At 29.2% G+C, this 26,977-nt stretch overlaps 4 protein-coding genes across 6 annotated transcripts in view; 3 read left to right on the forward strand and 1 right to left on the reverse strand.

The window, feature by feature from the left end:
* The first annotated feature begins 848 nt into the window (after positions 1-848).
* LOC126736422 (microfibrillar-associated protein 1) lies at positions 849-8,566 on the forward strand. The gene is made up of 4 exons (XM_050440753.1): positions 849-1,253; positions 7,198-7,385; positions 7,439-7,677; positions 7,731-8,566. The coding sequence occupies exons 1-4, from the start codon at positions 1,001-1,003 to the stop codon at positions 8,380-8,382; spliced, it is 1,332 nt and encodes a 443-aa protein (XP_050296710.1). The 5' UTR covers positions 849-1,000; the 3' UTR covers positions 8,383-8,566.
* LOC126736423 (sorting nexin-6) lies at positions 8,554-14,394 on the reverse strand. 2 transcript variants are annotated; one of them, XM_050440754.1, is made up of 9 exons: positions 14,228-14,394; positions 13,925-14,140; positions 13,737-13,858; positions 11,580-11,908; positions 11,399-11,514; positions 11,151-11,333; positions 11,022-11,039; positions 9,908-10,017; positions 8,554-8,882 (listed from the first exon to the last, which is right to left on the reverse strand). In XM_050440754.1, the coding sequence occupies exons 1-9, from the start codon at positions 14,228-14,230 to the stop codon at positions 8,789-8,791; spliced, it is 1,191 nt and encodes a 396-aa protein (XP_050296711.1). In that variant the 5' UTR covers positions 14,231-14,394; the 3' UTR covers positions 8,554-8,788. The 2 variants fall into 2 exon arrangements, with proteins under 2 accessions (XP_050296711.1, XP_050296712.1); XM_050440755.1 differs by lacking the exon at positions 11,022-11,039.
* A 252-nt stretch (positions 14,395-14,646) lies between these two features.
* Positions 14,647-15,668, forward strand: LOC126736339 (TM2 domain-containing protein CG11103). Its single transcript, XM_050440652.1, has one exon. The coding sequence runs from the start codon at positions 14,850-14,852 to the stop codon at positions 15,375-15,377; it is 528 nt and encodes a 175-aa protein (XP_050296609.1). The 5' UTR covers positions 14,647-14,849; the 3' UTR covers positions 15,378-15,668.
* A 1,289-nt stretch (positions 15,669-16,957) lies between these two features.
* Positions 16,958-26,977, forward strand: part of LOC126736682 (metabotropic glutamate receptor 5-like) — a 33,996-nt gene continuing 23,976 nt past the window's right edge. For both annotated transcript variants that reach the window (XM_050441173.1, XM_050441175.1), the window contains exons 1-2: positions 16,958-17,045; positions 23,743-23,969. In XM_050441173.1, coding sequence (XP_050297130.1) covers positions 23,789-23,969 — 181 coding nt within the window. In that variant the 5' untranslated portion in view covers positions 16,958-17,045; positions 23,743-23,788. The remainder of the gene's footprint in view (positions 17,046-23,742; positions 23,970-26,977) is intronic.

The raw sequence follows: 26,977 nt of genomic DNA on the forward strand, positions 1-26,977 counted from the left end.
TGGTTTTTGAAAAGGATAAAATTATATGTAAAATACTAGATAACATTAATTAAATTACGTTTTACTCAGCGCTAACGAGGAATGTAAAAATCTGGGTCTAATTCTTAATTGTGACTTAAGGTTTTGGTCCCGTGTTTTTTAATAATTGACACATACATTTTTGATAAATCTCAGTATTGTTTACACATACTAAGGGTAATTAAACTCGTCAAATAAGTTTTTTTTTGACTATGTAAGTTGAAGTTCTGCTTTAGAGCGGCAGTTCTACGGTTTTCGCGGTTTGGCTTTATTTCCATATTTAAAGAGCCGCTGCCAGAGAGTGTTTGCAAGTTTCAAATGCTCCAATAAGTATGGATTAATTGTATAGGAAGATTTTAACGGTTCGATCTTAGGAACGAATATTTGTCTATGAAGTTAACTTTATTCGCAGATGATGCCACACTATAATTATGATAAGCCTGGAACCAGAAAATTTGAATAATTTTCGTGAATTTAGAGCATGGTATTTTCAACAAAGGCAGATGAAATCTCCCTTAATCCAGCATACTTAAATTTCCTCTTTATCCGGAATTGTTTTTTATTTTTTGAGGAGCTGCAACGCGTCGCTCTCAGTGAAATTTTTACTATCGAGTTCTTTCAGGTTACAAATCTTGCAATTCGCAAAAAAAATCTTGAAACAGTTCCGTTGCGAATTTAAAAATTGAAATCCAATTATACGCATTTCGCAAGCTTCTGATTTGGGCTTTATTTCACTTTTAGCTGAATTTAAATTATATATGATTTAGACGTGGCAACGTCGGCATCTTTGATCGTTTTTTTCACTGACAACATTCATATGTCAAAGTCAAAATATTGTGTAGGTGGGAGATCAGTTATTGTTGTACTTTCTTCGGAGTTTTCCTTTTAGTCAATGTTTATGTTTAGGGTTGTTTTTGAGAGCGTTGTGAAAAATATTTTATAAATCTATAAAGAAATTATTCTAGTGAAGAATTAGCCCAAAATGGCCCTTAATCCGCCACTTTTTTTCGGTATCCAGAGTACTGCTGGTGCAGTGCCCGTTCGCAATGAAAAGGGCGAACTTTCTATGCAAAAGGTAAAAGTACGGAGATATGTATCGGGAAAGAGGCCAGATTATGCTCAAGATCTCCGTTCAGATAGTGAAAGCGACGAGGATGATTTTTTGGAAAGAAGACACATTCCCAGAGAACCATCACCTGAACGTCCAGTCGACAGCGATGAAGAAGAATTAAATGGTAAGAAGAAGAATTAAACAGTAAAACTCCTTGCCTTTTTATTGTTATTTTTTAAACCACAACTGAGAGGCTGATTTAGAGTTTTTTTTTCTATATAGGGTACACTAGTAGTTTAGTTTCTAAACATTTTATAAGAAAACTGGATATTTATGTGACCCACCAGGTAGTATATTAGTATTATGCTTATAGTTGCCATAAAGCATCTATTTTGCAGTTTCTTTTAACAAATCAATAAAAAAAAACTTTAACTTGTTTTAATAGAACCTTTACTGTGTTAGCCTCATCACAAAGAATAAAAGTATAATCTAAGTAAATAGGCCAAAACATTGAAGATACACAACTCATTGCTATTACATTTTAAACATCTAATTTTATTTACTGTTATGCTCTGTCTCTTAACTATTATAGTCTTTTGAATGATAGTTATTGTCTTCTTTGTCTGAACTTTAAAATTGTATAAATATTGTTCATTTTTAAATTGTGATGTATATTTGTCTAAATTTGTTTATTTAAAATAAGTTTTGTCATGATATTTTATGTTTTGACCCCTTTAGGGAGAGAGTTTTTTGTTATTTTTGTTTTTATTTATTTTGAATCATAGCACTGATGATGGCTATTTGTTAGCTAAAAGCTCTTTGCTAGTAGAAGAAAATATACATGTTATACAAATTGCTTCTCGCATTTTATTATTGTCTAATATTTATCTATGTGTACACAGTCACTCTTGCAAGTTGCAAGTCAAAACATTGAAGTTTTTAACCTATAAGGAAAATATTAATACAATTAATGAACATTGGAACAAGCAAACAAAAATTGTTGAAATGTGTGAGGACACAGAGAAATTAATAGATTCTTTAAATTTATTTTTAATTTTCTTAACTGCATGCAAGCATTGTTGTCTAGAATGTGATTATATAGTTTAATAGAAGTAATTACAAAACTATTGTATGTTTTCTTAAAGCAATGTGTAGGTAAAACTATTAAAGACTTTGTCCTAGAGTTATGGAATGTAAATTTCCATGAATAATAAATTTAGATAGGTTGTTTCAAAACACATTTGAAAATAAAAAGTGCAGGCACTGTTATGTGCAGTTTTCTAAAGTGAATTCTACATGATTCATAGTATTACAGTTTTGCAATCACCATATTTACCTCTTTTTGTAGTTTAAAAATGTTAAAACATCCATAGTTTCTCCAAAACAGAATCCCACATAGTAATTGACTCTGAAATCTTCACATGTATGCTTAATATTTCTTGACTAAAATATATTGATAATTATCTGATTAAAAAAGTTATACTTTCAAGCTTTGAAGATAGTTTCTCTGTGTTGTTTCAAAATTTAAATTCATATTAGTGTAGATATCAAGAAATTTAATAGCATTCTAAGAAATGTTAATATCTGGTTTTAAGGTGAATTGAGTGTTGAAAGTTATTTCTATATTTAATCACAAATAACATATTTGTGTTGTTCTTTTAGCATTACTGTTTTTAACTAATTTCTAAGGTTTTTAATACCATTCTTTAATCCATATGTGGATTACTGTTTGAAAATTAAATACAAAAACTAAAGAATTTCTCTGATGCACCTAAATTCCCTTGAGATCCATTTTTTTGCCTATTTATAATATGTTCAGTTTTTGTGGTAAATAAAAATGTTCTTGAATCATTGGTAAAAGAATACCTAAAAAATAGTCAAATTGAGAATTTACCTCCCGGTATTTAATTAATTTTTCACTCCAATTAAAGCTTAGCATTTCATTTATAAATATAATTATGGATATACCTAAGAGTCATTTTTCTAAACCTAATTATGTTTGTGGCGTTACATTTATTATCAGTGTTTTTCAAGCAGAGTGTGAAGGCTATTATACCTTTAAGATCTGAAAGAAATTCATTAATCAAAGAAAATTTACATTCCCTTTGTTAAATTTGGAACATAGTTATCAATACATGACTTAGAGCTTGCTGATATAATGTTTAAGGTCCCATATTAAAACTTTATATTTAAATCTAATAGTGAAATTCTAGAGTTGAATTTTTATTTTTTTCTAAAATATTAATATTAAAATCTTTTATACGTCAATATAATGTATTTTAGATAAGTTAAAACGAGGAGCGATCAAGCAAAACCAGATAAATCCAATTTATAACATTCCGAGATATTTGCAAAAAACATGCCAATAGGGTGTCCGTGAACTTATCAAAATAAATTATAGTGTACACGAAAGGTTTAATATTATAGATCTCGTAGACCATATTTTGGACCTTATAAGAATAATTGCTAATTAAAAAATGGATTTATCTGTTTTTGCTTGAGTTAAATATATATCAGATATTTTATAATGTAAAAGTGCTTGTTTTATTGTGGGTATGTAGTTATTCACATTTATTAAGCTAAATATAATGTATTTATTAATTTATTTATTTAAAAAAAAACAATTTTTTTTATTACAAAAATAAAAGAATAATAAAAAATAGGGTTTTTAAATGTACTTGTCTTCGTAATGATCTAAAAGTTAACATGTTTATTTTGTATTTTCTAAACACCACAAAAAAAAGAAAATTTTAAATATGCATTCCTTCATCATCCTCCAGGCAATCACAAGCTTCTCTTTCATCTTGTTTTGGTATTTCTCTTTCGATAGCATCAGCGACTGGTTCAAGCAATATATTTTTGTACCACACTAGACTTTCATCATTTTCCCAGGTTGGTCCAAACTGTTGGATCATCAGGTGAGCTAGGGATTTTTTTTTTTCAGGTAGAGATCGCGATAAACGAATTTCTTCCAATACACTTGGAACTTCATGTTTTGCCTTCAGAATCTGATGGGGCGTTTCATCTAAAAATGCCATTTTAAAATTCTTATGAATTTTAATCTATTGTACCTTTACAGTATTTTTTCCTTGTTTGTTTTGAGATTTCAGGATTAAAATTCGCTTGTAGTCGGAAATACCTGTGATCTTCTTTAGAGAATGTTGCAAATCTTTAATGTCGTACAGAAACCATTCAACGCCAAGTTGTTTCACTGTTCCAAATTGAGAATAAATTTCTAAATATTCGTCTTTGCTTATTATTGTTGTGTTTCTTCGTAAACGTTTTTCAACACGACCGAAAAGCCTATCCGCAGGGAGAAAACTATATGACCTCGAACTGGGAATGTAAGCTGGATTTCTTTTAGAGCAGCGGCGGACTTATTTTGGAGCCAAAAATAAAGAGCATGTACGACATGCGAGTTCTTGTTCTGTTCCCCGCAGCCATCACAAAATAATCTCACTACTTCAATATCTGCCAGTTCCAGTGAATCAAGATAATTTAGTAGAGCTGAACCTATTTGAATTGAGGCACGCCCAGCTTCTACCTCAGTCCAGGTGTAGAATGTCGGACTTTTTGAATTCATTTTGACGCAACAAAATACATAAAAACTCACTTGGTGGGAATAGAAAGCATCCGAAATTGGGGTGCGGGGCAATGGTTGTTTTTGCTGCATATCACAGCAGAAAGTTATTGAATTTGCAGGATCCTCCTTTGCAAGTTTGTAGAAGGCATCTGCCCTTTTTCTATGTATTCGACGTTCGATCATAAGATCAGATTTTTTCTTAGGATCTTTTTCCTTTCTTATATTGTCCTTAAGACGCATGCATAGAGCACAACAATCTGCCGCAGGTGATAAAAATCCAATATTAAACTCTCCACAAAAAATTCTAGAAAACATTGATAAATTTATATTGTTCACTTTGCTTCGAATTATAAATTTGGTGTAATTTTGCAATTACTCAAGTTAGCTGGCAAGTATATCCTCACAGATTTTTTCCTATTATAATGACTTTCGGTACCTCTTAGTTCTCCAATAAACTCTCTTATTTAATTTTTTTATATTCCGTTTTTCTAGACACATGATCGCCACCACGAGTTTCCTTTGGCACGTCTCTTTCATTAATAGTTTTTGCCACTGTATTGATTCGATTTTTTGTTATTCCTAAACTTCTAGTGAAAAATTTTTGACATACTCTTATGGATTTTTTTTGACTTGTTTGAAGATGAGAAGTAATATTCAGAAGGCGATTTTTTGGATTATCCTTATTCGACCGTTGTCTTTCTTTTGGATAAACTCACAGCATATGACATTTTATATCCTGTGTAATTTTGTCTGGAACATCATAAAACTTTTTTCTAATAACTTTGATATCACCCAAGGCAATAGTATTACACTTATAATTGGTAGTATTATGATTACATGGTCTCGTAAATGTTAATAGTTCAGGATCCTTATCTGCATATTTTTTCTCTCTATGCAATCTTTGTTTCTTCGCGACTTTTGATATTTTAACGCGGCTGCCAGTATTGCCTAATTTTAAAAAAGAATACTTTTAGAAGCGAAACGAACAACTTAACAAATTTATTTACCTTCTTTGACAGATATATCAAATTCACCATCACGCTCTTTCATCTTTTACCACTAATCGCCAGAAATAAGAATCGTAATGTAACGTAAGCAGAGATAATCACGGAAATGCAAAAAATAACATACAACGTCCGGTTCACAGTAGTTATTATAATAAGTAACTAAAACATGTGCTCAATTATTTCATTTAACCACCCTCACCGTCTTCCCCTCCACATTGTTTTCATATAACACATACTGACCTGCGCAACTAAAACTTTTTGAAAGATTAACGTCAGAACCTGCAGCCGGATTTATCGGTTTTTGCATGAAACCTGACCTGACTTTGGGCTCCATTTTAAAGGGAATTTAACCGGTTTTGCTCGAATCTGAGTTCACCATTGGATTTATCTGGTTTTGCTTGATCGCTCCTTAAATATTCTTTTGTATATATGCAGACACCTCCGTATTGTGATAGATCACAAGAATAATAATTTGCTAGGTTATAGCCATCCGGATCACAGTAGTCTATTTTATACTTTTCCACTATATCTGACAAAAACCATCAAAGATGCTGCTGGCAGAGATTTTGAGTAGCACCTTTGACAAATAAACCACAAGATAGAATATCGGTGGAGGCAACTGTAACAGCCAATACAATACATACATCCTATTAAGTACAAACAAGAAAGCTAAATATATTGATGAAGTAATTGCTAATTGCTAATACTCTTAAGACTTACAATGCTAGGATACTACATTATTAAAAAGTAATTCATGCATCTTTTTTTTAAATAAATGTACTACACCATTTTATTTTGTATCCTCTTGAGTGATGTAACAAATAATATAAATACTTTTAATATCTTTGGGATTATTATATTATTTAATAATAAAACCATACAGGCCCCAATTGTTACACTTTTTAGGTAAGGGCTAAATGCATAATAAGAGGGCTTAGCATTTTGAATTAAAAATTACTGCCAAATATTTTTCATCTGTATAGGGAACATTCATTCTTTTGTTACTTTTAATTTCAGTCCACTTTTTCTATAAAAAAATATTTTTCTCTGCTAACTTAAAGCAAAAATTTACTCACTATATATGAAAAGCAGGAACCACAAAGATTAGTCATATCACTTCATATTAAATCACTTCAATCACACATATTAAACTTAATTTAAAAAATATTGGTGATTATTCTTTACTGACTAAAATGTTTCCTGTCCTATCAGTATACAATATACTAAATTTATCATAGTTGCGACCTTGAACTCACCTAGGGTGATAATGTTAATTTTGTGAGTAAAAGAGTATTTTATTAGTTCTTGTAAACTCTAACTTATTATACATATTCCAAAACGTGAACATTAATAAACTCAAATAAGAAAGAAAAACAGCCACATTTTAAGAATATTTGGAAAAACTGGAATGAAAGAAGAAAAACTTTCTTTTGCACATTTTTCACCACAAATGTCCATAAGGGCAGTTTATTTTTGATGCATCTTAGACCACTAAGACTGGGTGTATGTTTCCTGTGACTTTCACCTGTTTATTCTAGATCCCAGGTTAAAACGTCTAAAAAATGTCGAAATCGATACCGAAGTTCGGCCAGAACGTCGCAGACACGTCTTTGAGGCAGAAGTCTTAGAATCTTCTGAAGACGAGGATGGAGAAGATGAAAATGTCACCTTGACAGAACAAAAGCACACTTTGGAAGCAGGCCCAGATGATGAAGCATCTGAAGAGGTCAGTGAGCCAAAACTAAAGAGTTTGAATGTGGTTTAATGATACGTTTTTAGGAACTAAGTGATGGAGAAATTGAAAGAAGAAGAGAGCAACTGAAAAACAAGATTGCCAAGACCCGCATTGAAGATGAAGATCTTAAGCAAGAAGAAGACAGCTCTTCAGAAGAAGAAGAGTCTGAAGAGTACACAGACTCTGAAGAGGAAACTGGTCCAAGGCTGAAGCCAGTTTTTGTGAGGAAAAAGGACAGAATTACTATTATTGAGAAGGAAAAGGAAGCGGCTAGGCAAAGAAGGTAATTATCAATTGTCATATCTATATTTACCTCAAAAAAAAAATTAATTTCAGGATTGAAGAAGATGAAACTAGAAAAGCAGAAGACAGGCGAAGACAAACTCTCAAAATCGTTGAAGATTTAATCAGAAACAAAAAGGACAACAAAGAAAAAGATACAAATGAACCCAACTTAAACGACGTGTGCACTGACGACGAAAATGACGAAGTCGAGTATGAAGCATGGAAGCTAAGAGAACTAAAGCGTATAAAACGTGATAGAGAGGAACGCGAAGCTATAGAAAAGGAGAAGTTAGAGATAGAAAAATTGCGAAATATGACCGAAGAAGAGCGTCGTTTAGCACTAAGACTAAACCCAAAGCAAGTCACAAACAAAGCAGCAAAAGGAAAATACAAATTTCTACAAAAATACTATCATCGTGGTGCGTTTTATTTGGACAAAGAGGAGGAAATATTCAAGAGGGACTTTGCCCAGGCTACTTTGGAAGATCACTTTGATAAAACCATTCTGCCGAAAGTTATGCAAGTTAAAAACTTTGGAAGGTCCGGACGTACGAAATATACACATTTGGTGGACCAAGATACTACTCATTTCGATTCGCCTTGGTCTCTCGAAAACCAACAGAATACCAAGTTCTACAGTTCCCAAGCTGGTGGTGTCAAACAAATATTCGAAAAACCTTCTTTGAAAAAAAAGAAGGCATAAAAAATTGTATTTAATATTAATATTGTTGTAAGCATAAGTAAAATATAGGTCTATAATATGTAATTTGTACAAACTATGGAGGTATTATAACTTTTGTCCAGGAAAATAGGATTTTTTTCCCTATTGTCGCATATTATATGACAATATTGTTATAGAAATAAAATAGCAAGCTATTTTGAACACATATTTATTTTTCATTTCGGAAATGCAATTTCAATGATAAATTCGCCCCAATGAGAGGCTCTCTGTTTAATATACTTTGTAAATAGTAAATATAATAACGTAAACAGTTCTAGGAATGTTTTAACCTAAAATATAAATTTCTATAAAATAAAGTAGATACATAACAAAATACCAATACATATTCATAGTAAAAAATAACATAAAAAACGTATCACATTCTTACTTAAAGTAATTCTTTTAAGCCTTGTATGGACTTCTTAAGCAGATCTTGTTGGGTGCGGGCGTGTTTCACTTCTAGTTCCGCAAGCTCGATCAAACTAATAAAAAAATAAATGAGTAATAGTTATTGAGTGTTTAAGTTAAATCTTGATTCTCAAAGCTGTAAATTACAGATGACAAGACATAATTTACACAAATAAAAAGCTGTAAAAGTAACCTGATAAAGATATTACAGATCAGAATGTGATACATTACAGAATAACATGTGATTTGAAGTATTGCTCAAACAAAAAAAGGCATTTTGCATAAGAGACCCTTTCTGTACTAATTTAAATTACACCAAAATATTACTTTTTTACGTTTTAAGTCTTAATATTCCTTGTCAATTCAACTATGATGGTGTGTGAATTTTTGATTTTCAGAAAGAAAATGCCACAGTTCAATAAAAGTTCCTTAATTTTTTCATATTCGTATTTAATAATAAGTTTAAAGTTACCTCACCATTTAGAGTAGGCAAAACTAATAAATTGACCCAAAACCTAGTTATATTATTTGTTCTTGATGAAAGGAAAGAAATTTGCATTGAAATGAATACAATAATTATAAGAAGTAGCATAAACTGTTGGTAAGTTACCATGTAAACTTTTTGCAAACCTAACAAAGTTTTATTGCTCGATATATATTGTGAAACGTAGTATAAGTACATTTTATATATTATCAGATAAAAGGAACATACTATAAATTATTTTTGTTATAATAAAAATATAGTAATATTTTATGGGAACTGAATGTCCTAACTAGATTGACTAGCTTCAATTTAGATTAGGAACACTACAAATTTTCTAGTATATAATACAGACTGATTAAAATTTTTAAGAATCTGTTTGGTATTTTCGTTTTATTTATTTGATCTTACATATTTTAAAGCTTTACAAAAACATTTGAAAACATAAAATGTTATGCCTTGTCACGTTAAAGGTTCCACTATTACGTACTATATGTTTCATAATTTTTGTATTAATGCCATTTGGATCTTTATTTCTAGAATTTTTTTATTTCTGATAGACCTACATATGTATCTAATAAATACAATGTGATAAAAGACAATACTACCTAAACCTACCTTTTTCTTAAAGCATGTAGCCGCCTGGTTTTAAAATCCAAAAGTTCTTCTTTTGCTTGAGCTGAAATAGCCTCAAATTGCTCACAAGCGACAGATTGAGCTTGTTCGGCCTAAAAAACACGAAAATTTCACATTTGTCAGTAGCGAGTGGTTAATCTATAAAAACACTCTTATGCCATGCACATATTGAACATAAAAATCTGAGATATTGAATATTGTAATGTTTAAAAGCATGGTATTATATCAACATTAAAATAAATAAAATAGACTCATTAGCGCCTTAGAAAGAATTATCAACAGATTTTTCTAATAAAATTAAAATAATTTTTTTAAATATATTTGTCATTACTTAATTTAATCTTAAGTCCAATATGTATTTCTTAACATACTTGAAGTAAATTATGAGCATCTTTTTCTAAGCTCACTGCTTTTTTTGAACATCCTACCTTACTCTATTATTTAGTGTAAAAAGGACACTAAACTATACAGTATATATATATATATATATGTAATATATAGCACTATATGTAATTTAAATGATGAAGGCGTCCATTTATATTGTATTTTTTCAATATAAACATGTATCTATCATATTGAAATATGTTCATTCATATAATTGGAAAGTTTGTTGTATTTTTTTTTGACAATTAAAACAAAATATTTCTATAAAAATATATAATTGTGTCTTTATAACTGCATTCTTACAAACTTATAATTTGTGTAGTGTCTCAAAAAATCAACATTTACATTTTTTGTCTGTTAAAATTTTTGAGCCTAAACTTTTCATTGCATGAGTAAAATTAATTTTGAAAAATATTTTATTTTAGGGATAAACCAAACGCGAAAATTGGTATTTTATATACCTACTTAATAACAATAAAATTTTCTTTAAACCTGTCTTCTATTAAGACGATCCCGAGAATAAAATTTAAATCAAATATTTTATTTCTAAAATATCCTGCCAATGCTATATCAACTCTTATCCTCGTAATAAGGAATTTAATCAACTATTGAAATAAAAAAAAGTGGGTTGTAAAACTATTCATGCAATAATTCAGTGCTGGCTAAGCTACATGCTGTAAATGCACAACATTACCAAAAATGTTATAAATACCTCTTGAACCTCAGGAGCCTTGAAGCAGTATAGCGAAAATGGACAAAGAAATTATTATAAAGAAAACAATTATTGACCAATTTGAAACTCAAAAAAATATTATGGAGTCAATAATCTATTAATACTTACCGCATGAATGTCTTTATTCTTCTGTCTAGCCTTTTCAAGGGCTTTATTGGCATTTTCATACAACACGAGACACTTCAGTCGCCTTACAAGTAGAGCCTTGGCTGCCTGACTATCGCGCATATAATAGCGAAGAGTATCTGCTAGTTTAAGATCTTGATCACTGGCTACTCTGCTTTCAATTTTCTGTTAATAAAGTACATTTTACCCTTCAATAGATCACAATTCCAAAATTTATGTGCATTACTTACCCTGGATTTTTCATAAAAGTCTGAAACCCTGGCAAAGAATTTCTCCAAATGGCTAGTATCACTATTAGCCAATTGTAGTAAGCCTGAAGATATTTTTATATAGCTGTCTGCTAATTCTATGAGGGAGAACACCATGTTATTTATTCATTTTAGGTTTCAACACTTCATAAACACAAACTACCTTTATGTTTTTCTGTCATCTTATCTGCTCTCGAAGTAGCCTCTTTCAATTGAGCATGGTAATCAGTAAGTGAACCCATTTGCTGCTCAAAAAAGTCATTAACATCCCTAACTGTGGCATTTAAGTAATATTGATCAGTGGTACTGCCTAGGGATTTGACCAAAACCCCGAGCTGCTGTAGTTTTCCTTTGGGACGGGCGCACAAATCCTGGTCGTACTCCAGGAAGACATGGAGATGTTCATCTTCTCGGAATATTGAGTGACAGGCCAGTCGCGTTAGGAAAACTTCGTGCATGGCTACCGTCTTTTTAAAAGTTGCCAAATATTCACTGAAATAATCAATTTATTTCAGTAACCAAAAGCTTCTGTTTTTTATGCTCCTAATTAACATTTTTGTTGCTTAGTTGGATGAAATGGAAAAATATAGATTTTAAGGGTAATAAATATATCAGTAAGAGCTTTCAAATCCATTCCTTTAGATTTTTTTTTCTTTTTGAGAAAAACAAGTTGTGCAAAAGCATTTGTTGATTTTTAGATACTTCAGAGGCAAAGATTCCATTAATTTATTAATGTAAGTTACAAGTTTTGTTTTATTTTTTGAGTAATGAAATTCTGATGTTTAAACAATCTGGATTTCATTATGCAAACCTGCTCTTCAGCTAACCTTACAAAAGATTTAGGAATAAATTTGTTGTAGAAGAATTGCTGGATCTGAACAGCAGTGTCTAGGAATGATTTGTAGATTATTTACATAGCAGAAAAGAGAGGTTTAGCAGTGAGCTATCTAGTAAACAAATGAGCTAAAAAGGCAGTAAGGTCTTCTGACATCTAATTTTGTTATATTATATTAATTATACTATTTTGTTGGTGATGAATTTATAAACCTTTTTTGCTGATAATGCTTTCTAGCCTTGTAGTGATGCTAATCTTAACAAAGAAATGCAAAGTTTGGTAGGAGGATTATATTAAGATCATATGCTTCATTCCTTAATATGGATATCTGTCCTCAATTATATATGAGTGTTTCATTTTTTAATAAACCTATTATGTACTATTTTAATTTTATTTTATGCATGAAAACACTATTCATTTTGATTTCTCTTAGGAATTATCTAATTTTTAATATGTGTTATATTGTAGAATATTCTATTTTATTCAATTATTTCTGTTAATTTTAAATTCATTTTTAATAATTGGTTTTAAAATATATACACATACATAAGTAAAATTTGTAATTTCTATACAGATTTACAAATGGGTGTGCTGGTTCCACAATTAAGGTATTTTGGTTTGTCAAGCTTAAAATAATATAATTATAATAAACCTTCATTGTGATACTAGTTCTAACTTGTTTGCATCTTTTATTAGCAAATCACAGTTTTACAGTTGCCCAGAGAAGTCAAAGATTAGTTTCTTAATATTTCTTGACAAAAATAATAATTAAATCAAAAGGACAAGATTATTCTAAAATTAATTCTATAAATTCTCCAGTAAACACATAGATAATGGATAAATATATGAAAATTAAACCTTATATTCATCAAAATCATTGTCAAAAAAATTATGCAAAATATAAAGATATCACAGATCTTTATAGCTGAATAAATAAAAAGCACTTTATATTGGCACAGGATTTAAAGAAAAAACCTTCACTTTATGTATTGAGTTGGGGGTAAGGTTGTTTTACGCAGGTGGCTTATGCTTCCTTAGTGTAGATGCTGAATTTTTGTCCAAAACTGCAAGTACTAGAGCTGATTACTCAAACTAGTTGTTCCCTCCCATTCATGATTTTGTGCTATAATGTTTTTTTTCTCTTTTCTAATTATTAATATTTCTGGTTGCCCTACCCTGAAGAAGCTAAGGGTATCAGACAAACTTATCTTTTTAGCATTTAACTCTCTGTGCTAATTTTCTTTCTTTAAAATCATATATACCATGGTCAAGAGTAAAACAATTATGTAAAAAAACAAAACAGACTGCCTGTAGTTGACTGAAAACTTTATTAACTTAATTTCATTTAGTCTGGTTTTATTTCAGTTTATTTAGGTATATTAACACGGCAGGTCCTTAGCCCATGTTAAACTTGTAAAAGAGATATAACTGGCACAATAAACTATCTAATGTAATTGTTATTAAAAAGGACTAATTAACACTTACGCTTCCAGTTCTTGCTTCATTTTGGTGAATTCCTCTTTTGTCATTGTTCCTTCACCTTCACCTAGGCGCTGTAGTTTTTCTCTAGAAGCATCAAAGTTTGGACGGGGAGGAGGAGGTGGTATCTGAGATATAAATTGATTTCATCTATAAACAATCATTATCATATGCAACATATGTCTGGTACTTACAATATATCCAGCATATTTTGAGTTTTCCTCATACCGGTCATGCAACCAGATAAACTCTTCGTGTTGCCTCACTACAAGAAACTCAGGTTTCTGAAAATTTTTCATAGTGGTTCGGGTATGAACTGTAAATTTCACTTTATCCTTCTCGCTTAAAGCATCAGAAATGTCTACAACTAGGCTATTGTCTGTTAATGATACTGTTTTTGAATCTTCAGCCTGTACCAAGAAAAGATAAAGAATTTAAGCATATTTATACATAAATGACGCCCCCTAATTATGATTAATAAATGAAAGATAACTCACCATACTTCCTGGATTAGAGAAAGTTACTTATAACTTAATTTTAATATTTTATATATATTTTTAATATTATGGTTACGTGGGATTTAAGAATTCCACTCTGCCGCTTAAAGACAAAAAATTTAACAAAATTTGTAAAAAAAAATCCCCGTATACAAAATTATAAATTATAAACATGTCATTGTCAAACTTGTCAAAGTTAACGTTTTTCATGACAAATGTCAATATAAATAAAGTTAAATTTACAAGGAAAATGTTTTCTTATAAAAAAAACAAAATTTGTTTAGTTATTAATAATTGAATAAATTCACTAAAAAACACACAAAAACTGATAGAAAATTATAAAATTTGATTAGGATTGGAAAATTATTCCGCTGCGCACCCAATTTCGAAATCAGCTGATTCGCGTCAAAGGTAATTTGTAAGCAAACAAAAAAATAATAGAGAATTATCTTTATGTAAAAAATATATAAAAATTAAGTTAAAATGTGAGGCATATTGTTAATCATTAATCACCTCTCTTAGAATATATTTATAATTCATAATATTTAGTGATTTGTTCTTTAATCATGTAGTTCTTCTGTAAAGCCAGTGCAATATATGAAACTGCATCAAGTCAATTACAATGAAGTGTTTGGTGCTAGTTGCTATTCTCCTCACTATTGTAAAGTGCGAATCAAAAAACACCACTCAAAAATTTGACCCTTTAGGCCCATTGGTAAGATGCTCATATCTCCCATGGGAATTCATTGATTGTGATGAGCTAATAGACCACAAGGGAAATGAAACAGCCTTCAAAGAACTCGGCTATGGTTGTGTTAAGTTTGGTGGAATGTACTATGAGCAGGTCAATAAAACCAAAGTGTTTTGTAGAGCTCTGCAAGAAATTGAGTGTTTTGGCAATAGAACATTTTTTAGGGAAGGCATTCCTTGCATTAGATATTCAAATCACTATTTTACAACTACTTTATTGTATAGTATATTGTTAGGTTTCTTAGGTATGGATAGGTTTTGTTTGGGGCAAACTGGGACTGCTGTTGGGAAGCTCCTTACTGTGGGTGGATTAGGAATTTGGTGGTTAGTTGATATTGTGTTACTTGTCACTAATAATTTGGTACCTGAAGATGGAAGTAATTGGAATCCTTATGTTTAAGTTTAAATCTAGTTTATAGCTTCATTTTTAAGTGTTCATAATGATTTTGATGGAGATGGAAAAATGGGATCATAGTCATCTCTTATAATTCTTTTATTGGCTTTGCAATTTTATGTTGATGCTCTAATTATAAAAGAGATCATGTGAATCCAATGAAATTAATTTAAAAAGATTGTTTTTGTTTCTTGCATGTCCATCAAAATTATTTGTCTGTTGGAAAAATATGGATGATATATTTTTGTTTATATGTGTATAAGCAAGTGTACATATTAATAAAGTTAAGTTATAAAATGCTGTCTTATTTAATAGAACAATTATTAGTAAGTCATCATATGCTTGAAATATTTTATTCTCTTAGTGAATATATGTGTATATACTCTGACAAATTAAACACATTTCTCCCAATTTAAAGTTTTTATAACTTTTTAAGTACCAAAGGACCTCTACCTAACATTCATTAAAAGTTTTATGCTCAATTAAATATTTTAGAATGACATACCATTATAGCAACTTAGTTGACTTACATTTACTTTTGCCATCTCTGTTTGAATGGATTCCACCAGCTGAGAATAAAGAAAACACATTATAATTATAGTGTAAGCACCACACTTCATAATTTAACTGCCTGGAAGAATAATTGCATTTCTTTCCTGCAGTTGAGTGTGTACAGAGAACATCAAGAGGTATTAAATAACCTTATTTTCCATATTATAACAATATGTTCTTATTTAATTTTTATCATCAAGGAAAATAATTAGAAGATAAATTAATGGAGAATGGATCTGTTTATTGGTTTTTTCAAGTTTCTTTTACAATTTTTATTATACAATTTTCAGCGAATATTATCATTTAGAAATTCGTGTGAACCAAATATGAAATGAATCTTTTTGTGATTTTCAGATTTTTATGAAAATAATAAGCAATTTTAGTAATTACAATACATGTTTCATCTTCAATGTCATTATAATCCCACATTTTGGTGTATAAATGTCTTTTAAGGTCGTTTATAAAATATATTGTGTGATAAAAAATTGAAAAAATAACAGCCAGGCGTTTCGAAAATATTAACAAAAAACCATCTTCAATAGAAATTATAAAACACCCTGTAACATGAAAACGATTCACTTTTCAAGATTTCTGTATATGAAGTTTTTCTCTTATTTTTAGACAAAGATGCAGCTAGTAAAATATTGCGATGTAATTTCGGAACACCCTGTATATAAACGTATTTCATAGCAAAAGCAAATTAAATTCTACTAAATTTGTATCTTTTAAGTTTGATATTAGTATACAAATGTTGTTGAAATGTCCCCATTCTAACATTCTAAATCTCTTTTAACCTTCAGACATGGTAAAGAATTTTATAGGAGAGATAAAAGATATTTTTAAGACGTCTCTGTTGGGAAATTAACACAAGTTTCATTACTTCGTAAGGAAAAACCGAAAATCGTATTTCAAATTTTATTACATATAAAATAAAAACTAAAATCATTGGGGTTGCGCGCAAAATCGCAAGCGCTTTTAGTGTTTCGCGAACTTTCAAAAGATCGCAAATATGAAAGTTTTGCGCTTAGTTTATGATCACGGGCGCGCGGTGTGGGAAGACTACGATTCCTTCGGGAGAATGTACGCACATCGACGACTGCTTTCGGGTGCATTTATTGGTTTGTAAGTAAAAAAGTACTTTTACAGTCTCGATTAATCGATAAGTTTTAAATTTACTTAACGATATAATTATATCGTGTAAGTTTCAATGTCCTAACAATTCGAGAAAAAAGTTTCATTCAACTTCTTTTAGAAAAAATTTTTTTTTTTAAGTTTAAAAAATTTTAATTAGTAGCATTCTAATATAACAAGACTAATTAGCTTTTAGAAAAAACAATAATTTTAAAATGAAATTCAATATGATTTAATTAGAAGCTTTTATTCTCATATTCTTATATTTTAATAAATTACATATATTGAAATAGAGGAACAAATTAAGAGTTTAAAAAAATATATAAAAGCGATTAGCAAATATTAATTTAGAAAATACTTTATTTTTATAAGTACGTATATACTTTCTAAAATGTTGAACTTCTTATTTCTTGATTAAAATTTGAAAAATTTAAACTCCAAAATTAAAAAATACATTTTGTATTTAAATTATGTTTTCTTATTCTTCAGTTCGGGTTTTTATGTGTTCAGGTAAAAATATGGACAGCATTAAAATATTTTTACTCGTATAAATCTTAAACACAGAAATATGAATGTTTTAAAACTTTTTGTTAAATATTTGTTTATATGAATTATTCTATTTCTTTAATTATAATTTTATTTAATTTTTATACATACTTAATACTTTAGACGGAGAGTACTTAAGGGTCATTACAGATATTTTGGTAGGACATTTCAGAAATATTTTAACTTTGCTTTTATTGTGAATTTTTAGGCTGTAAACATGCTTGGTGGGACAAAATTGCAAGAAGTAGTTCCTTATTTATTTTAGAACCTTTATAGTTGTCAATAAAAAGCAGAAAACCAGATTTAAATAGTAATTTTCAATTTTCTTATAACAATAAAAACAATACAAATAAAAAATATAAAACAATAACAATAAAAGTTTTCACCCTTTTATTAATTATAATATATGCAAATTTTCTAATATTAAACTTAATTAAATAACGCGTATTTTTATATGCACTTTAAGATCTACCATTTCCATTAAAATTAATACAAAAAACATCAAAGAGTTGATAAAATTATCTAAAAATAACTACAAAATGCATGGTGTTTAATAGTCAATAAATGTATACTAATATAAAATCACTCTATTGCTATCTCAACTTGTATGATGTAAAATACTGCTAGATATTTAATTTACGCATTAGATATTAAAAAGAAGAGATACATATGACATATTACAGGAAATTGCAGTTTAAGATATTAAAAATCAGTTTTTTTTTATTAATGATAGCTATATAATTACATATTCTAATTGCAGTAATTAACTCTTTATAGTACATTTGTTAATTATTATTCAGTGAGTGTTGGTGGTTTGTTTAATAGGGAATGAAAATTGACATAATAGTGACTGCAATAAAGCGCTCAAAAGTATTGTTTTGGACCGCGCCCTAATTTCCTTCATTCGCCTTTTTCTAAATATCTAAAAAACATGATTTTTGTTTTTTGAACATTTTGTTTTGTTCTAGGCATTTATCATTTTGGCAGACTAATAATTTCTTATAGCGTTTCAAATATAAATATTTGATATAAGTTTTCATTTTTTTTAGACAGTTGAAATCACATGGTCTATTTCTTTTCGATTTATTTGTTTTTTTTTACTGTACATCTCGTAAATGGCACAAGGTTTCAAAAAGCTCTTATTGATAAGTGATGAAGCCTTTGTAAATGAACAAAATTATTGTAAATCCTTGTTTAAACCTAATTCTATGAGTTTTCGTTAAGTCCATTGAGCGAAATACAAACTTCCGTAAAGCAAAGTTGCTATTATGTGTGCGGCAATTAATTGTTTGTAACTGTAATTTAATACGTGAACATTAATTCTATGATTGTTAAAAGCTTGACTCTACTTATAAATCATGTCAAGACCTCATTTAAATGGATATTCATTGCCCAAATATACATTGTGACCAGTAATTTATTTTAAAATGACTGATGGACACATAAAAGCATGTAAAAAACGTTAGGGTTTATTTTAACGCGTTACTCGCCTGGAATGTATAAAAAAGGCGCCAAATGCCTGGAATACATGAAAACCTATTCCTAATAACTAATATAGGCTTTTGTCTGCCTCAAAAAGATTTAAAAAAAATCTCATAAAAAATTAGAAAATTTCTTATGAGACATGCATGACTGGAATAAAAACAACTTTCGATGCTTAAAATTGTAAAAAATATGACGTCAATAGCCTGTAATATAATGAAAAATGACTTCAAATACCCTGAACAACAATTACGACAAATCCCTGGTATACAATGAATGAATAGTTTAAATGTCATAAAATTTGAAATTTAAATTCCCTTAAATACATATAATAGGGCCATTTTAGAGTTACAAAAAGATTAAGAAAGATTTTAGACATGCAAAAAGATCTAAGACATAAAAAAATTAGGTCCAAAAATTTAGGTGCCTGAATGATATGAAAAGTGATTTAATATGTACTTGTTATATGTAATTAAAGTCTGGACGATATCCATTAATATAATGTAAAAATTAACTTTAAAATCCCCAAAGTATTTTTTTAGATTTAGATGTTTATTTTAACTTGAAAATTAATTGTCTGACTAGTCTGTGTTTTGTTTAACTTCCATATCAAATAAACTGTCAGCCGTCACTAAAAATACTACTATTACTCTTATTTTATGAATTTTTACCGATAAATAAAGAAAATTGATTATTCAGCTTTTGGTTAAAAATCTATTATTAACATGTCCTCTGTATCTTCATTATCTATTATTATCTATATACAAACTAATCGAAATCACCGGATCTAAAGAAAGTCAATTTCCTGCAATTTCCACTACTGGCTGGTACCGAGAGGATTCCACATATAGTACGCGGTTTTATGTTCAAGAAGAGTAAACGCATAGTTCGGATGTAAAGAACAGAGAAAGAAATATTTTAATCAAGAAAATCAGTATAGAGGTGTCCTCTTAACTATTAATTTTTTCCAGAATAATAAACATACGTATTATATATAAACATATACATATGATAATGTATAAGTATAATATAAACGTATGATAAATTATCATACGTAAACTCAAACATAATATTCAAGCCATTATAAATTCAAAATGTTCATGATATATTAGGATGGCCATGCTAAACAGGAAACTAACATAATACAGTTTACAATCCACTTTACTTATTTCATAATCCTTATGGCTGTTTACCTCTGTCGAACGAAGCCACACGCCTACAGCCAAATGTTATAAATATGTCAACGATATATTTAATCTCTAATTGCATTTCGATACTGTTTACGTTTGTCGGGTGATTACTTTAGGGGATGCACTTTGAAACGGGTAATTTCAGTTATATTGCATTCTACGTGCTCTGCTCATTTGTCTGATGAAAATATTGCTTAATGAACGCGTTCATTGGACTGGATACGCTTACTATTCTCTTAATTTAGGATTTGGATAGGAAATAATACGATTAACATTTGTTATACGGTTAGATTCAAAATGGTATTCATATTTAAAATGTAGTTTTAAGTTTCATTTTATGTTCCACAAAAACTCAAGTAAAAAACAGCATTTTTGCCAGAAAGGGATGATAAACGTGGATAATTGTCGCCGAGTCTGAAATGATGCACTTTCTATAAATTTTTTATTGTGACAGATAACGGGGTGCCCTTGTTTCCTGTAATGACTACGTGCATTTTGATGATAGCTTTAAGTAGACATAGCCGCACAGAAATGGTTTGCCAAGGGTTAGTAAATTAACTAGGTATGGTCCAGCTAAACACAAGAGTAATATTAAAATACCTGAAACGTTGTGTGGCATTAAAAAGGAGTCATTTATCAGTAAGATTATAAGTATTATCGAATTCGTTGGCAGATCTTAATGAAAACGAGAAAAATAATCAAATAGACCTTAAATGTCTAGAGGACATGGAAAATTATGTCAAATGGTATAAAATAGGCAATTGGTCGAAAATGTTAAAATATATCTATTATATTATTTTTCTTTAAATTTTATGAATGGCTTTAAATGTCTGGAATAAAATAGAAACTTACACCAAATTTCTGAAACATAAAAGAAATGACCAAGGGATCCGGAAGATTGATAAAAATTGCTTCACATATCAACAAAAATAATAAATTCAAAAACTTAAATGATCAAGGCTTCAAATACTTAAATGGCTTTGAATACTAGGAGGAAAATTAAAATTACTTCAAATACATAGAAAAAAATTATAATAACTCGAAATTCGTTTTAAAGTCTTAAACTACATAAAATGACTATTAATATGTCTAAGTATGCTTCTTATGTCTAAGAGCATAAGAAGTATTTTTAAAATTCCAGAATAATTTTTTATTTAAATACCGCAACTAAATCTAAAACTTTTACTTACTTAAAATTCTTCAAATAAAATTAAAAACAACTCAAAAATAATTTAATAATAAGTAAATTAAAAGAGTGAAATGAACAAAAAATTACCTTATACATATATCCGGAAAAATTGCCTTAATATATCACGAATAAATACCTGGAATGAAATTGAAAATTGCACTAAATGGAAAAATAACTTCAAATGTCCAAGAACACAATAATAACTAAGATAAATGAAAAATTATTTTAAAAGTTTAAAAGCTATAAGAAATAATATTCGATTTGATATCACAAGGAGGCTGTAAAAAAATTTCTTCAAAATTACCAACATCTGAAACTGTTGCTCCAAAAAATAGATTTCTTGTAGGAAATAAAACTTTGGAATTAATATATTTGGACATAATATAATAATTTCTCTATTGCCTTTCCTTATTAATATTATTATCGTTTACGTATGATAAATAATTTTTTTTTTGTAAAGTTTTTCAATTTTGATAGTTACATTTTTAGTAAAACTTATCATAAAAATGCTAGTAAGTTCTTTTATATTTAGTTTAGGGATTTTAGGTCTTCCATTTTGTCTAAAAATTATTCATAATTGTGAAAATAGGTATTTTTATATATTTTAATAAAATTACTTATTTCTCATAAGTTTTTTAGATTTTCTTATTATATGTAAAGTATATTATTTTTCTTAATTTATTTTCCATAATTTTCATTTGCTATTATTATGTCAGATTTTTAAATTTTTGGGGAATGCTTAATGTTATTTTTGGAAAAAGTACGTTTCTCAATTTTTGGACAAAACAATGAACTTTTTCTCTTACACTTTTCTGCCTCTATTGAAACTTTTTAGTTTGGTTTTAAATTTACTTGACAAATATAGTAAAAAGTGAATTTTTCAAATCAGATAGAATTTTAAAAAATTGCTTTTTTTTTAAATAATTTTTTCTAGATTTTCAAGCATAAACATTTTTTAGATTTTTTTCTTAAATTTTTTTGGTGTTTAGAAAATTATAAAATCTTTCCTGGAATTAGTCAATTCTAGGATTTTTGGTCAACAACAATTTTTTCTATGCCTTTATTTAACGTTTTCAGTTTGTTTATTAAACTAAATGCAACTCTGCCTGTCACAAGTGAAGGCATAAAATAAAATCTTAAGTACCTTTCTGGAAGATTCTAAGACATCTTCTAAAAATGGGTACATCATATTCAAAATATAATTTTTTCCAGCAATATCAATTAAATCATGTTACACACTAAACATATACTAAATCCTTTGAACTCTCAAGCAAGCCAATTAATAAACCGACAAATTCAACGAACAAACCAATTCTTTCATTCTTTAAAAAATAACCAACATTAGTCAGTAGCTAACGTTCAAAAGCTTTGTTCCAGCTTCGGAACGGTAGTCGAAAGAATAAAATTCAAATTGCCATAGACTGATGAGCAGCTAACGTAATCAGAGTTCAGTAAAGTTCGTTCATAGGGAAAGTAGAATTGCGCTGTAATTACTTATTAATATTCGTATTAAATGACTATTTTATGGATTTGCTGGCTTGTTACGGTTAAATTAGATAAGGGATGACTTATTTGAAAGACTGTGGTAGCCTTTTTTTTAACTAAATTCATTCGATTTGTTAAAAATTATATAGTTTTTGAATTATCCACTTACTATGTATTGCTTACTTGTACTCGTATGTTCTAGTGAAGTCAATTTGGAGAATTTCTTAGTTATGTAAAATAGATATTTTATTATGCCAAGCAGTACCTATATTATATGGCAAAATATAGTGACATATTATTACCAATTACAGGATAAAATTAAAAACAAGAATCCTTCTTTTTGTAATTAACGAAATGCAGTTTATTTTACCAAAGATTGCCCAGAAAGAAAACAAATAAAAAAAAAAGTTATTTCTCTGGAATTATTTTGAACAAAAATGAACTCGTTAGTGCAGTCTCTAGGGTCGAAATTTTAGTACAAACAGGACCTTTAGACTAATTTCCAGCAAGCCCTCCATACAATGATTTATTATTATACCAGCGACTCCGACCGATGGATACTTGACCCCTTTCACGTTATCAAAGTGAATAGTTTCTCTTCTTAAAGCGCTTGAACTTTTGGATAATTTCAAGCTTTATAGCGATGCCGTCGTCGGCCGACTGTTAATAAGACTTTTTTCTTTTAACTTTTTTCATAAAAGCATTGTTTACCAATCTTTTAAGTCTTAGTTTATTCATGAGAATTCTGAACTGAGCAGAGTATTTACAAAGTATAAAATGTTTCTTTTTGTTTCAGATTGTTTTTTTCATAATGATTTGCTTATACTCAGAGCCAGTGAAACATGCTGCAGTTTACGTCTGTTTGGATGGTTTTGCTTTTGGATGTAGTCAATATAATATTTGGTGATCCAAGTGGATTTGAAGGAAATGAAAGGACGTATGCTTACGTTGGTGGGGATTTTATTATTGGAGCTTTGTATCCCTTACATTACCCACCAAGGAAAAATCATATATCTAGTCTAGGTAAGTGAACAGAAAGTTAAGAAAATATTAGAAATTAATTTAGTATTTCTGAATTATAAATATAATGATATGTAGAGAACTAGAAGTACTTTAGTATATTCGGGGATTATGGGAATAACTTGAAAAATTCATCCATTATCCCAAAGATGCTGGTCATAAATACCTTATGTCAGGTGTTTTGTGTATGTTATGGTCTGATGATGCTCTAGTCGAGCGAAACATGTAACCTTTGTAATTTTATTAAATGTATTTGTGATGCTGTAGATTTCGTGTTTTTACCTTTTATAAAAGATTATGGGAATATACTAGATATAATTCAGTTAAATCTTCCTACGATGTAACTTTATTTGTTGGTTATTTTTAAGCACAATTATAACTATGAATTCTTAATTATTCCCATAGTTGAATTTAATAATAATTTAAAAATGCTTAATTGTAAAAGTTTCAATTATAAAAGACAAAATACAGGATATAAAATTATTCTTAAGTTCAAAAATATTTTAAAAAATTTCGATAAAAATATCAAAATTTAAAGGTATGCGAGTTTCTTTTTAATTTTAAAGGTTAAATAAATAAGAATTTACATAATAAAAGAACTTTTCAAAAATTTATAAAATGTTTTAAAGAAAATTAAAAGATTTTTAAACTTTATTTTATCATTAAAAAGTCAAAATAAATAAAATATTGAGACCTTCAAATTTCACAATTAATTTTTTATATTGAAAAAGTTCATACAAGTAAAAGCCTTATTAAATACATTTTTAATAAATAAATAAGAAAATGAAACGTAGAAAAAGTGGTTAAAAATATAATGAGTAATATAAAAATAATAATATTAAATTAAATCTAATTTTAATTTTAGTAATTTTCTTTTTAATCTTAGATTTTTCACAACACTTAAAATATCAAATTTTTATTTATCAGAAATAAAATTGGCCTTAGTGAATATACAACACCTCCTAGCTTAAAAGGTCAGGCAGGCAAAATGACAGGCTAAATATAATTGTCATCAAATGTAAAAGAACCCTGAGTTCAATGAAATGGATGCATAATACACTTTACTAGCGCGACAAACCGTTGATTGAATAATAGGTATTCTCAATCCAAATTCATCCAAAAACACAGAAACCATATTCTCAATCAACGGACAAACTCTTTTATGAAATCAAAATTTAATTTCATTTAACAACACAAAATCGATAATTTTAACTTAATAATTAAACAACTTGATTTCCATTATTGGCTCTAACTTTTTGGCAATGACGTGGCATCGATTAAATTAATTTTTAAATACCTAGTATAGCAATCCACATATTGGCCCGAACCTCGTCGATTTTATCAATTAAAGTCTGTTTGTATGGAAATATCGTGGTACGGATTTGACGCTCAACTTCTTTTCACAGCTTCTCAATAGGGTTTCAGTCCGGTGATTGTGCCGTCCATTGGAGGAGGTTTTCCTGAAACCAGTCTTGAACAAGTTGTCTTGCTGAAAGATTAATCGTTACAGCTTTTCCCATTTAGCATAAGGCAATACAACATATTGAAGTGAGTCCCTGTATGCCAATCGATCCATATTCCTGTCTATAGAGTGCAATGAACCTCCTCTATTCAAGGAAAAAACAACCCCATAAAAACACTCTACCCCTCTCATGGCTTATTCTTGGTTTTGTATACTTTGGTTGCAGCCTCGTATGAACACGCCTCATTTTGTCAAAATTGAAAATTTTATAACGAGTTTGGTTGATCAATAATATTTTTTTCCAATCTAGAACTGACCAATTTAAGTGACTGTGTACAAAATCCAGTCTCTCACGTCCATTTCTTTCGGAAATCAGTGGTTTCTTAGCTGGGCGTCTGCTGTTAAAGCTTTGCTTCAACTAATCTGCGTTGGACAGTCCTCGCACTTACTTCCAGTTCCAGAGTTTCAGCAATTATTCTTGGTTATGACAACGAGATGACATTTTTTTTGGCAAATCCTCTTCATTCTTTTATCCATCCTAAATGTTGTTTTTTTAGGCCTTCCTCATTTTTTCGACATGCCCTTGGTGCATTGTATGGCTTAATTATTCTATTTTTATTAACTGTATTTTGGCAAAACAAATTGCCTGAAAATATCACCGGCTTTCGGCGCAAAACTTTTTTGGAAGGAAAGCGTTTGTTTCCTTCCAAAAAAGCTTCTTCCACCATTTGCCAACTCCAGGCAAATTAGTTTACCGTTTAGCACACTTAGTAACAATAATGAATTTAAAATTTTTAAATATAATAATTAATAAAACTTTTTATTTAAAAAATTACATAGAATGAATAATAGACTAGTAATAGGCTACAAAAATAAATAATTGAGTAGGATCATTGATTGACTTCTAAATGCCTCAAAAAAGTAGTAGTTTTAATTTTATGTTTAAAGTTGGATAGAGGTAGCAGATTTTAACTCACTAGAGAGAGCATTAAAAGTTTTAACAGCCTTAAAGCTAAACCATTCCGTAAACTTAGCAGCCTTGTGTTTAGGAGGGTGACAGGGCTATTACTGTTACGTGTATGTTGCTGTGAGACACAAGTTTATTAAAAAGATATGTGGGAGCTCTTAATAATTCAATTCTGTAAAGTGATGTATTATATACCTTATCTCTTCTAGATTTAACCACTTGGATGCTTCACATAAAGACATTATATGGGCAAATTTTTTACCATTGTAGCAAAATTTAAGACAACAATTCTGAACCCTTTGCAAACGCTGTTTTTCCTTTTAATTAAGTGCAGGCCAGTAGGGTACATTACACTAAGAAAAAGTGGATAAAACTAGTGAATTGCATAACTTTAACTTAGTCTTGGTGAAAAGGATATGTTTGTGTATGTATAAGAGTTAAGTAAGCACTTTGAAATAAATGAGACGCATGATTTTTAAAGTTCAACTTATTGTCAGTCCAAACACTAACATTTTTTCTGATCCAGTAATAGCGAAAATCATGTCTTCAACTTTAATTTCGAAATTATCATGGAGCTGACAT

The sequence above is a fragment of the Anthonomus grandis genome, chromosome 5 (genome assembly GCF_022605725.1).
Source record: "Anthonomus grandis grandis chromosome 5, icAntGran1.3, whole genome shotgun sequence".
In the NCBI taxonomy this organism is placed as follows: Eukaryota; Metazoa; Arthropoda; class Insecta; order Coleoptera; family Curculionidae; genus Anthonomus; species Anthonomus grandis.

Excerpts from the sequence above, each read along its gene's own strand:
- LOC126736422 (XM_050440753.1), top strand. The coding sequence starts at position 1,001 with ATGGCCCTTAATCCGCCACTTTTTTTCGGTATCCAGAGTACTGCTGGT. Across the intron at positions 7,386-7,438 it reads ATGATGAAGCATCTGAAGAG|GAACTAAGTGATGGAGAAAT; the intron begins GTCAGTGAGCCA and ends ATACGTTTTTAG. Across the intron at positions 7,678-7,730 it reads GAAGCGGCTAGGCAAAGAAG|GATTGAAGAAGATGAAACTA; the intron begins GTAATTATCAAT and ends AATTAATTTCAG.
- LOC126736423 (XM_050440754.1), bottom strand. Across the intron at positions 11,515-11,579 it reads GATGACAGAAAAACATAAAG|AATTAGCAGACAGCTATATA; the intron begins GTAGTTTGTGTT and ends TCTCCCTCATAG. Across the intron at positions 8,883-9,907 it reads CTACATGCTTTAAGAAAAAG|TTTGATCGAGCTTGCGGAAC; the intron begins GTAGGTTTAGGT and ends TTTTTTTATTAG.
- LOC126736339 (XM_050440652.1), top strand. The coding sequence starts at position 14,850 with ATGAAGTGTTTGGTGCTAGTTGCTATTCTCCTCACTATTGTAAAGTGC.